The sequence below is a fragment of the Lytechinus variegatus genome, chromosome 7, assembly GCF_018143015.1.
Source record: "Lytechinus variegatus isolate NC3 chromosome 7, Lvar_3.0, whole genome shotgun sequence".
NCBI classification, from domain to species: domain Eukaryota; kingdom Metazoa; phylum Echinodermata; class Echinoidea; order Temnopleuroida; family Toxopneustidae; genus Lytechinus; species Lytechinus variegatus.
The window spans coordinates 32,710,353-32,723,341 of record NC_054746.1 but is presented as its reverse complement, the minus strand read 5'-3'; the positions used below and the strand labels follow the sequence as shown (position 1 = coordinate 32,723,341).

At 34.5% G+C, this 12,989-nt stretch overlaps 1 protein-coding gene across 1 annotated transcript in view; it reads right to left on the bottom strand.

The window, feature by feature from the left end:
- Positions 1-11,723, bottom strand: part of LOC121419048 (RNA helicase aquarius-like) — a 37,534-nt gene extending 25,811 nt beyond the window's left edge. The window contains exons 1-3 of the mRNA XM_041613333.1: positions 11,602-11,723; positions 1,397-1,528; positions 783-823 (exon numbers count right to left, since the gene is read on the bottom strand). Coding sequence (XP_041469267.1) covers positions 783-823; positions 1,397-1,528; positions 11,602-11,604 — 176 coding nt within the window. The 5' untranslated portion in view covers positions 11,605-11,723. The remainder of the gene's footprint in view (positions 1-782; positions 824-1,396; positions 1,529-11,601) is intronic.
- Between the last annotated feature and the right edge of the window lie 1,266 nt (positions 11,724-12,989).

Genomic DNA, 12,989 nt, shown 5'->3' with positions numbered 1-12,989 from the left:
ACAACTTGAGGAGGTACAAGTGAATTGAGCATTCTACATCACACAGGTGACAACTTGTTTTTTATTGATCACATCTTTACATCTGATAACTTTCTTATTATCTATATGTATATTCAATCAAACTCTGTAACACAACCAATACATGAGTAAGGTAACCTTAAACACTACTTTTTATGTCGTTTGTTTTCAATGAGTTTCAATTAAATTAATTTTATTTATTACAGATATTGCAATTTAAAAAATATGCATAAAAATAAACACAGGTTGCAATTCAAGAAACTTAAGCTTTTAGTAGGTACTCTCATACTGAAACAAAATGACATAACACATAAAAATACAAAGAAAAAATGAAAGACTAAAAAACAAATTAAAATTTAAATAAATGTACAAGAAACAAAAAGTTTATGCATATGTTTAACAGAATAGGCAGGAAATTTTAAATATGCATTTTAAAGTCAATATCAGAGGAATTACAGTTTTGATTTCAGTGCTTGGACATGTGAAGTGGTAATTGGTTAAGACATACTGAATATAACTAAGATCAATATTTTAATAGAACCTTTTTTCTATTTGGCGTATTGCAAGAAACTTTTAAATTGCAATCCATGGCAAGTCAAATTAGAAAATAATCCATTTCAAATCTCAAAATCAATTATAAATCATGCAATCATTTACAATTATGGAATTGACTGCTTGTCTCCTTCATCCATAAAATGCTATATCGCTTGAATCGCATTCTATTAACATTTTAACAAATTCCCTTAGAGTCATTTTGATCTTACTTGTTCTTCAAGAGTTCTTTCTTGTAAACATCTTCAATCACCTAGTGAATAAAAGAAAAGAATACATACTTCTTGACATTTAAAATAAGAGGCATTCTGTTAAACATTTTGAAGGGTTTTCAAAGATATTCATTTTGCGAGAAGGGTTTGATATTATTACAATATGAATGGGAAATTACACAAATGGGATAAAAAGACTGTAAAAATACTGTAATTTATTTTATGTGAAGAAAATAATCTTCAAGCAAACATTTAAGTATGAATACTCTTGCTGCTTTCGACTTATAAACAAACAGAACACCAATGAGAGTCATTATGAGTTCAATTTTGTTACCTCTGCTTCTTCTCCTTTGTACGAATGTCCGCTTGTTATAGGTGGGAATAATAGATTTAACTTGTTGTCTTCAGTTTACATCTCTTTATTAAAATCCAGTACCTTAATTTAGTTTATAATCTCAAGGACTGGGGGGGGTAAGAACCATTACAATGTATCATACATTATTTCTGATTCATAAACATCTGATACAATGGATTATTTTTATCAAAACAAAATGAAGAAGAGTTCTGCACAGCAATCAACTACTATTTGGATTTATTTATCTCCATTTACCCACCTTTGGATCATAGGCCAAATGTGGTGTAGGACTATTTGGAGCCCAAAATCGACTACCAAGCTGTGTCAAAAAGTCTGCATTAAGCTGCTCCACTGTAGGAGCATAACTCTTCCTTTTCTGACTGCCACTCATCTGTAAAATACAACCAATACAGAAAAATAGGTAAAAAGTAAGTATGATGAGGGGACCTAAAGCTACGCACCTTGTTTACAGACAATAAAAACCATGCCAATTTTAATATTCTATTTCTAACAGATCATCTTTAACAAATTTGTGTTATATATCGTAAAAAACAAAACCAATAAGAAAGTATCACAAAACTCACTAGACGAAAATCGCTGGAATTAAAAACACGGGAGGCGGACTTACGAAAAAACTCATCACATGTGATGATGACATTTTGAAGCTTTGAATTATAATTAATGCCTATTGTAGGATATCATGCTGACCTATATGCCCACTTTGAATAAAAGGTTATTTCCTTGCAAGCCAAATCCCATGATAACCCAAAATTACTTTTCTTTTTCCATTCAACTTTTCTTTGTAATTTCCTTTGTGTTTTTTTTTCTTTCATTGTTATTTCTATTACAATCTCTAATCATCTTTTTTGTTTTTTTTTCATTTGCTTTTGTAATTTATATAATATGTTCATTTTATTTTATATACATTGTTGTATGTTTTTCTCTTATATATTATGTGTGCATCTTGACAATCTTCCTTTTCATGCTGACATGTTCTTTATGGCGCAAACAGTTAGATTTCACTTGAAATTGTATACTCAACATCCAAATGATTAGTATAGAAGAAGCCATTTGTAGCTCCTTAGAAAATAATTCAAGAATACTAGAGCTTAGTGATACTGATGATTTAGGACATGCTTCTGCAATTAACTGTCAATACTATTCAGAAAATCAGTTTATTAATAGTTTTCAAGACAATCTTGAAATTGCTACTGTCTTGCATTTAAATATGAGAAGTATGCCTAGGAACTTGGATGCATTTAGTACACTAATTGACAAATTTGAAGATAGTAAAACAGTGATTGGAGTCACTGAGACGTGGTTCTCGAGTGAGAATGACTCAAATCTTTATCGTATTCCTGGTCATAATCTTGTGTCTAATCATAGATATGCTAAAAAAGGAGGTGGAGTCGCTTTATATATTCCAGATTCGGTGGACTTTCAATTAAGGGATGAGCTAAATATGATGGCTGAGCATATGGAATCAATATTTGCAGAGTGCTTCATTCCAGGAAAAAGAAATGTTTTATTTGGAGTTGTGTATAGACCTCCTCAGAGTAACTTAGAGAGTTTTGTGAACGAAATGCATAGTATTCTTTCAAACCCACTTTTCGTAAACAAAACAATTTTCATAATGGGTGACTATAATATAAACCTCCTTCAGTGTGATGAAAATTATCATTATGATGCATTTCTTAATATGATGCTGTCTTTTTCCTTAATGCCATTAATTATTAAACCAACAAGGGTAACTGAAGCTTCATCTACGCTCATAGATAACATTTTCTGTAATAGACAACCTTTTCCATCCTCAGGGATCATTGTATCAGATATTTCAGATCATTTCCCAATCTTCGCTCGTCTAAACTTGGATAGAGGCTGTAGACAAGAATCCAAATCAATTCGGAAAAACACTTCCGCTAATATCGCAAAGCTGAGAGCAGCATTAATGGAAACTGACTGGAGTGAAGTTCTTAAAGAAAATGATGTGAACATATCGTTTAAAAGGTTCTTACAAAAATTCATGTCTCTGTATAATAAAAATGTACCAGTCGTAAAGCAAAGTAGAAGAAATCGTAAAACTGTTCCTATTATGCCATGGGTTAGTGCTTCTTTGTTGAGATCCATTAACAAGAAAAACAAGCTGTATTATTCGTATAAAGTGCGTGGTACTGAATCTTCACGTAAACGTTATGTAAATTATAAAAATACTCTTACTTCAGTTCTTCGTACTGCAAAGAAATCATATTATTGCACTCAATTTCAAGCAACAAGAAACAATATCAAGGGAACTTGGAAAGTGATTAAGAAAGTATTCAAGTCAAAGGAAAAGATATCACATGTAAAGAGTATTGTAATTAACGGTCATGTGGTGGAAGAAAGGAATATTATAGCAGACAACTTTAATGATTACTTTTGCAGCATTGGTCCAAAACTTTCACGGGCAGTGCCACTTTCTCAGCAGACTTACAGAGATTTTATGAAAGAGCGAAATAGTAAAGTTTATTTTTCTTACCAGTAGTTCGGGAAGAACTGCTTACCATTGTGAAATCTCTTAAAAACGGGAAAAGTCCCGGTTATGATGGGGTTACTAACAACTTAATTAAAGAAATTATCTTAGGAATTATTCAACCCCTACTTCATGTCTTTAATCTATCAATGTCATGTGGGGAAGTTCCTACTGACATGAAAATTGCGAAGGTCGTACCTATTTTTAAGAAAGGGGACCCTCAATATCTGAATAATTACAGACCTATTTCTCTATTGACTGCATTCTCAAAGATTCTTGAGAAAGTGATCTATGTTAGAACTCTGAAATTTTTCAACAAGAGTAATATATTTTCTAAATTTCAGTTTGGCTTTCGTGAGAAACATACCACCACCCATGCCTTGCTACATTTTATTGATAAAGTATCACAATCCATAGACAAAAAGATGCATACAATTGGTATATTTCTTGATTATTCGAAAGCTTTTGACACAGTAGATCATGATATTTTGATTGGCAAGTTATCACATTATGGTATCAGGGGTACAGCATTGGACTGGTTCAAGAGTTACTTAGCTGACAGGAAACAATTTGTCTCGATAAAGGATGCTGAGTCAGGTTTACAGAATGTCACTTGTGGTGTTCCCCAGGGATCCCTCCTTGGTCCGTTATTATTTATTGTGTATATTAATGATTTTCACTATTCCTCTGATATTTTATCATTCATTTTATTTGCAGATGATTCAAGTTTGTATTATTCCCACAGAAATCCTGAGACCCTTTTAAAAACAGTTAATAGTGAACTGAGGAAAGTCACTTTGTGGATTCAAGCAAATAAATTATCTCTAAATTTGCAGAAAACAAATTACATGCTTTTTAGCAACAGGATTAGAGAAGTTCCAGGTGATGTTATATTTAATGATGTGTTAATAGATAGAGTAAAGACGACCAAATTTCTGGGGTTGCATATAGTGAAAAGCTGATTTGGAAAACCCATATAAATCATCTATGTAAGACATTATCAAAAAATTGTGGTGTAATATACAAATTGAAATCCTTTTTCTCTACTGATATTCTTTGTATGATGTATTCAACACTAATTCTCCCTTATCTCAATTACGGTGTTCTTGCATGGGGTAATTCTCTTAAAACTAATCTAGAAAGGGTGTACTTGATTCAGAAAAGAGCTTTAAGAATTGTTTGTAATGTTAACTATCGCTCGCATACTACCCCACTTTTTTATGAGCATAGAATTCTTAAATTACAAGATATCTATGATTTTCAACTTGGTACTCTAATGTATGCATACAATGCAGGCATCATGCCACCAGCTCTGGTCACAATGTTCATGAAAAATAGTGACATACATAAGTATTATACACGAAATGCTTCTGCATTCCACTTACCAAAGTTACATACAAGTTTTGCTTTTAGGACAGTTGTAAATACAGGACCCAGGTTCTGGAACTCTCTCAATTCAAATATTAAAAAATCTGTAAGCATTTATACTTTTCAGCGTGTACTTAAAGGTTATCTTCTTAATTGTTATTTGTGAGTTGCTTTAGGTTAAGATATGCTTTTATATACTATGTTATTTTTTAATTTTGGAGCCTATAAAAAACTGTATATAAGACTGGAGAATGTTATGATATATCAATATTTATTTATTTTGTATCTTGTCTAACTGGATTCTTCTGCAGAGGGTCAGCCCATGTTTGTTTGTTTGTTTGTTTGTTTTTTTTTTTTCTTGTGTATCTTTTACCTTTGTCATGTTTTGTTTTTTACTTTACTATTTTACATACGATCTTCCTCTTTTTTTTCATGCCATATTATCCATACTTATTCCTTGTTCCATCATATATACCTTAATTATATCATATTGTTGTTAGTTTATTAGACTTCATAATTGTACATTCAAGCAATGTATTCTATTTTTTAGTGTGTTTTTGTCATTGATTAGTTTTAGTTTTTCTTTTTTGTGTGTGTTTTATTGTTGTTGCTTTTTTTTAGTTGTTTTGTTTCTCTTGTATTTTTAAGGATATTACATGTACACACTGAATATTATTTAGTCATGTACTTGAAACAAAGGAGACCCTAGCCTTACAAGCCTTGCTTTTTCAGGGGTTCTCCTTGTCTTTCTCTCAATACGTAATTAGTTATTTGCTGTGTTTCTTTTTTTTTCTCTACTGTAACAATGATTTATGGTTAATTGATTTTCATTTGTAGAATGTGAAATCACACTTGTAAGATAAATGTATGTGCAGACAGAAAGACGAATAAATATCTTATCTTATCTTATATCGTAAAAAACAAAACCAATAAGAAAGTATCACAAAACTCACTATACGAAAATCCCGCCGTGTTTTCCGAACACTTCTTGATTTCACCGCCCAATATAGAAGGGGTCCTAAAGCTATGCACTCAATTTATCATGCAAAGAAAAAGTATTTCCTGTGCCTAAACTTCTGAATAATGTTCATATTCTTCTAGGAAAATATAAAATCAAAGTAAATATAACTCCAAAATTCCAAAGAGTTGTTGGTTTTCTCTGCACATAGCAATTTATTGCAGCCTCTGTAGAAAAAACTGAATAGGAATCGTTCGTCACACTGTAGAAAAAAACTGAATATAGAAATCGTTCGTCACATCTGCAGTCACTAGCTCCACACACAGAGTGCACATTTTGCAATTGAAATTGCATGCACATTGTATTGGTGCATAGCTTTAGGACCCCCTACCACACATAAATTGTTCTTAATTTACATTTAACATTGTTGGCAATTCTAGCCCATTGGCATCATTTATTCAGACCCGCTTTAGTTTAGTTTTATTCCACTAAGTGACCCCGGGGTAAGTGACTAACCTCATTTTCCCCTCACTTTCAAAAATATTTTTATTGTTAGACACAAAAGCCTTCATAAATTGCCTGTTCAAAAATGAACAAAACTCACTTTCTTTACTTCACACACTCACGCAACATGCGAGTTTGTCACGACTCCCTGGGTTATATTCAGTGAGCAAGTATAGTTGTTGTGTGTCCAGACAGGTTGTGTGTCCGGACGATCAATTTTAGAATTTTAGAAAGTCATTTGGAAAATTTACAAGCGAAGTTTCATAAATTTTTAGTACAAAATGTTAGGAAATATTCTAAAGAACAAAATGGGAGATGATTACAACTATTGAATTCATATTTTAGTGTATTCCAAAGACAAAAAAAGGCTTCGAAAGTATAAAGTGTCCGGACATCCGACCACTCCTAGTACCAATGAGGTCCAAACATTACATGTATGGACCTCATAGGCGACATCAGTGCTAAAATTGGGTTAGAGATTTATGTGGATCTAAATTTATTGTAATTTCAACAAAAGTACTAGCTAAATTTGAGGCTTTTGTTGAAATTTTGCTTTAATGATACATTTATGCTTCAATAAGTAACAAAAAATTGAAAGAAATGAAGGGGAACTTACATTTTGACGACTTTTTCCTGATTTTCTTGGCAGTTGTCCTTCACTTCTGACTCTCGATCGGACCTGATATGCAGATCACGTATACGCGTTCTCGTCAGGTGATCGGTCGGTTATTCTTTTTGCCAGATGTTGATAATTATATATTTCATAACGCAGCGTTCATCGCAAATTTAGCTGAAAGAGATTGAAGTTGAACAGCGCAAGCTTTAATTTATTCAGAAATAACGTTTGATTGCACAAGTTTCGCCTCGGACATTTAGGATCATTTGGTCCCATATTGGCGTAACTACGGGGGGGGGGGGTGTCCCTACCACCGTCCACACCGGGCGTCCACAAGCCAGCAATTATCTTTTTTCTCTCTTTTTTTAACCAAAATGCTTCCCATTACGAAAATCTCCTGTTTAAATCTCTCCGAGTTAGCCCTGGCAAACTCGGAATTGAAACATTGACTTCTCTGCAGCACCCCAAGAAAACTTATCTGTCCCCCAGACCACAGAATGCCCTCGGGTGTGATAAGGGCATAAAGGGCTTGATAACCACAGAATATACAACTACTGAATTCCTACTAAGCTGCATGGTTGAATGATACTCTCCTGTCACAAAAGTTGTCTCTTTTTAATATAATGGAAAAGTTGTTAACAAGAATTTGTATCCCAGAATAAGCTTTAAAGCATGAAAATTTGATTGGAAATAGATGAAATATTACTCAAGAATCCTCTAAACACAGACATGATCAACTTGCATTGCGAAGGGAGTAGCCAAAATATGTTGTTTACACAATAGTCATCGCCCATCACTGACCTTGGCTGTGGTTTTTAGTTTTACCGCAAGTGCAGATTAATCTGACTAGCTTGAATTTCTGGACATCATGATTCGTTTTCTTGTTAGTTATTTCATCTTCATTTTATTATAAGGCTTCTTAAATTGATAGCTACCCCAGATATAACTTTGAATTTCTGAAAAGGACCGAGTATAAGCCAAGATATGTTATATTCAGTGTCTCTCTGCTGAGCGTGCTGTCAACGCTCTTCATGTGTTCGTATCGAACGGACGCATTTTGCCTCGTTTAAATTGAAACATTGACTTCCGAGTTTCCCATGTAGACAGTCTTCGGGAACTCGGAAGTCAGTGTTTCAATCTGAAAGACAGCAAACTCGTTATCATTGACTAGTCTAATTCATAGACCAGACTACTGTTCTATAAGTGTATTTTTGGTTTCTAATGTAAATGAGAGGGGTGTGAATCACTTCAAAACTTTTAATTAAATGATGGAATTATGAGGTTAAACGTGGCAATGATAATACTCCTAATAAATAATATTTTTTTAAAGTATGAAAGTAGATCGCAATAGATATTAAAGAGTGAGTATGCACTCATTATCAATTGCACAGATGGAAAGTGGAGTGGACCGGGGGAGTGGATAGTGAAACAGCTAGGAGAATGAGGAAGGAGGATGAGGCAGAAGGGAAGAAGAAGAAGCAGAGGGAGAAGTATATAAAGAAGAAAAAAAGAATCAATGAATGATGATATCAAGCGGAAGAGTATAGAAGAAAGAGGGAGAGAGGAAAAGAGAGGGAGAGATGACCATGACAAAGTGATACAGGCAGGAGCAAAGAGAGAGGGGGAGAGAGATGAACGACTATAAATTGCGCCAACAAATGTCTGACTACAAGACTATCCAACCTAATGGGTTTCATTGATGCGGTTAACTGTTGCCCACAAGGGGGTACTTGTGTTTACTTTCTTTGATAAGCTTCTTCGAGTTGGAACTCTCCCCTCTTTCAAAGGCAATGACTCAAAGTTTAAACGAGAGGTTTTCGTCATGCCCCCAGAAAAAAAAGAACCAGGGTTAAAGAGAAAGACAATTATGATAGAGGAACACAAAATACTTTATTTTTTCAGCTTTTAATGCATCGACTTATAATCAAATATTAAATGGGGCTCAGAACATTTTTTGAAAAAGTCATTTAATAAAAATATTCCGCTCTTCGGGATTTGAGCTTTCATGAAATATCAATCTTTTTCATGATTACCGAAAATACTTCAAATGTCCAAAAAAAAATTATCGGTGTATTAGCTGATACCTTGCGCCCGCCTTAATTATTTTAATGTTGAGATACTTTGCTTTAATTTAATGAATTCCTAAAAGCATTAATTCTCAGATCATTTGTCGCAATCGAATGATTCGATTGGTAAGCTAGTTGTATAATTATTATGATTCATGAATTGTTTAAAATGTGTCTCTCTATCAGTTTTGAATATTTAAAAAAATGTCAGCTCGTGCTTTTTGCTCGCAATATTTTGATTAGTAAGAAATTCTTGTGTATGCGAGTTTGATACATAAATAACTAGAGAGAGAGAGGGGGGGGGTGTCCCTCAGCTACTTGTCCTTGCTTATTCCATATTTTTTTATTATGCTCGTGTTGTATTTCAAAGTCTTTTCTTTTTCTCACCCTTTTTATTGTCTCGGAGCTTCCCTCTATTTCTTTGCTACGATGTATAGCCCATCTTACTTGTTTCATTTTTTTATGTTCTCATTTCATTGAAAACATAATTATTAAACTGACGTAGAAGACTTTGCAACAAAATTTTGATATTGTTTTTTCTTGTTAGTTTGTTTGGCTTTCTTTTTTCTTCTCCTCAGTCCTTTTTCTAATTAGTTTCCCTTTCCTTATTTTATATTATTTCATTTCATGAGGCATCCGCCAACTTATATACAACAACAAACGTTAGAGGCGGATATCCAGTAAGGGGGCGTGGTGGTGTGCCCTCTAAAAAGAGGAAAATAGGAAGGAAAAAAAGCAGGAAGGAGAAAAAATAAGAAAAAAAGACGATGATGGCAATGATGATAATGATGATGAAAATTATCTTGGTGAAGATGATAGTGGTGGTGATGGTGGCGGTGATGATGATGATGATGATGATAATAATGATGGTGGTAGTGGTGATAAAGATGAGAATGAAGTTGGTGACGATGATATGATGATGATGTAATTTTGTCTTTAAAAAATAATAGTGCAAAGGCGAAATCATTTAAAGTTTATTATGAAAATAGCAGAAAAAAATAATTTGAAAAAATTGTACGTATGCATATGGAAAATCCATCCCCCACCAAAAAAGAAAAAAAGTGAGATTTTGTTTTGTTATTTGTGACGGCGTAGGCCTATGCGAGCAGCTGTGTGATATAATTGTGGTAAAAAAGTAAATGAAATGCCAAGAAATACATGATAATGACTTTTATTGTACATTCAGTATATCAGTAGATAAATTCATACTCGTTCCAAAAAAGAAGAAAGTGGGTGTATTATGGACCATTAAAAATGGGCAGTTGCTCTATATATTATATTACATAGAATATATAGAGCAACTGCTCGTGTGAGATCCCCCATAATTTTGTTTACCCATCACATTTCTCCTATTTTCTCCTCCCTTTTATTTTCCATTAATTTTTCTTTCGTTCACTTTTTTTCTGTCGCCTTTTCCCATCTAAGTTCTATTTTTTTTCTCGTCTCACCGCTTTTCCTCATCCCCAGCCCTCGATCGACGCCCGTGCAGATTCGCAAACAATATCAAGAGTATGTCTACTTGCAAGGGCGGAAATCTCTCCCCAAAGGTAGGGGGACCAGGGGCTGGAAAATTTGACAAGAAAAAAACAAACAAAAAAAGAAGGTTTATCACCCTCTAAAGAAGGTCATCTTGACCAAAAGAAATTTGACAAGCAAACAAGCAAAAAAAAGGGGGCATGCCAAAAGTAAGATCGTCTCTTCCAAAATACATTTCGAATTTGAACGAAATGACCAAAAATAGTAGGGGGACATTTCATAATGTGCCCCCTACTATTTTGGGTGAGGGGACATGTCCCCCGGCCCTGGGGTTTGCGCCCATGTGGGTGGGGGTGTTGCGCCTCCCTATCGGGATCATATCACAGCGAGTATACACTCTTCCATATTGGAAGAGTGTTTACTCGCTGAGATTTCGATCTCACACATAATTTTATAAAAATAGAACAGCTACGCCTTGAACACAGGCCAAAATGCCTAACGATTTCTCCGCGGCATTAACAACTCTCGTAAAGGGCGCTCCATTTATAAATAAAGTTGCATGAACAGCTCTCTATGGCGACAAAATTTAACGCGGAATTGTAGCCAACATCGTGGGAAATTGGCAGAAAATTCAAGAAGAGAACCGGTGAGTACCGATTTAACAGTATTCATGTATTAATTAATATTTATTTAATCATAAGAATAATTTTTTTTACGGAAAGAAAGCTTAGTTCTAAGCTAGGGCGGCCCAAATGCGAGTGAGTGGAGTCCCAGTTTCTTAACACGGGTAAGTATTGCGGTGTCGCCTAGAGTGCATCCGACCCCCCATCCTAACACTAATTGAGTTTGAATGCCTAACGTAAAAATCAACGTGTGGGACTGTCTCAAACGGTAGAAAGCCCTTAATTTAGAGGCTTAACATGTTTTACTGGCTATATGAAGATGCGATTTCAATTAAATAACTCACCATGATTATATACACATAAAGCCGTTATTTGACGAATTCTTAACCTTCAATGAATTGCCTACAATTTTGTTGGAACACGATTCACAATCGCCGCAACATGTCCATGGCAGGAGCCATCTTTGCCTAGGGTTACCTTTTTTTACGTGACAATTGTAAAGGCTATAGCTATGATGCGCAAGCAGCGCGATCGCGCCGCCGGCGCGAGATGCCGCCGGGGCCCCGGGTTGTGGGGGGGGTGGGCTTCTGGGGCTTCCCAGGTGCTGCCCCTCCCCTCTTATTCAACATCATATTCCACCCTCTTTTTTTCTCTTGTTTCATTTACTTTTTTACATGGTCTTTTTTCAGGGCAATGTATGTTATATAGGCTTACTTCCCTTTTTCATATTTTGCTTGCCTTTGTTTACATAACACATTTAATTTATACACATATAGCTAGCATCACTGGTATTTTTGTAAAGGGATACTGATAGGCTACTCCTGGGTGAAAATTTTTTATTCAAATTTAGGGGAAAATTCACCTTGAGCAGAATGCTAAAAAAATGTTATCAAAATCTGATAGCAAATAAGAAAGTTATTGAAGTTTATCGAGCAATATTTTGTGGGAACATTTATCCTGTATGCAAGATGTAGGCCTACATCATGAATATTCAACAGGTGATTAGTATGATGTTCCCATTTTCCATTTTTTTAACATAAAATCATCATATCTCCATACATGTTTGCATGATAAGTGATGTCCTAGTTGTTACAAAATGAGTTAATGCAGAAAGTCAAAGTGATGCGGCACTTATAATTTAAAAAATATTGGGGCATATGCAGAAGCGCATTTACCTTACATTCTTCAGTCTGTTTGTTTTTTGGGGGGGCGGGGGACAATGCTACTGACGGGGGCCCCACCCGTACCCGTATTCCTCTGCAAAGTCAATGAGAGGCAATTTTCACTCCCCCTTTAAAACAAACACAGGCAAATTCTGAGTGCTTATATTGCAATTTATAATGTGTTCCTCTCAGGGAACTTTTAGTAGTTATGGGAAATATTAGAAATATAAAATTAGGCCAATGATTCGTCAACTGTTATTCACCGTTGGTATATACCCTAACATTATATTTTTTACACTTTTACCACAATACCATCACACCATTACAATTATTGTTATCTTTATCACCACCATTTTCACTATCACAATTCTTATCATCATCATCACCATCATCATCATCCGTTTATCATCACCATCATCTTCATCATTATCATCATAAATATCATCTTCATCATCATCACCAACATCATCACCATCCTCCTCCTAATCATCACCATTATCATGACCAAAACAGTCACCATCAAATACACACTTTATTCAGGCCTACTCAGAAGGAAGCACTTGAGAAGA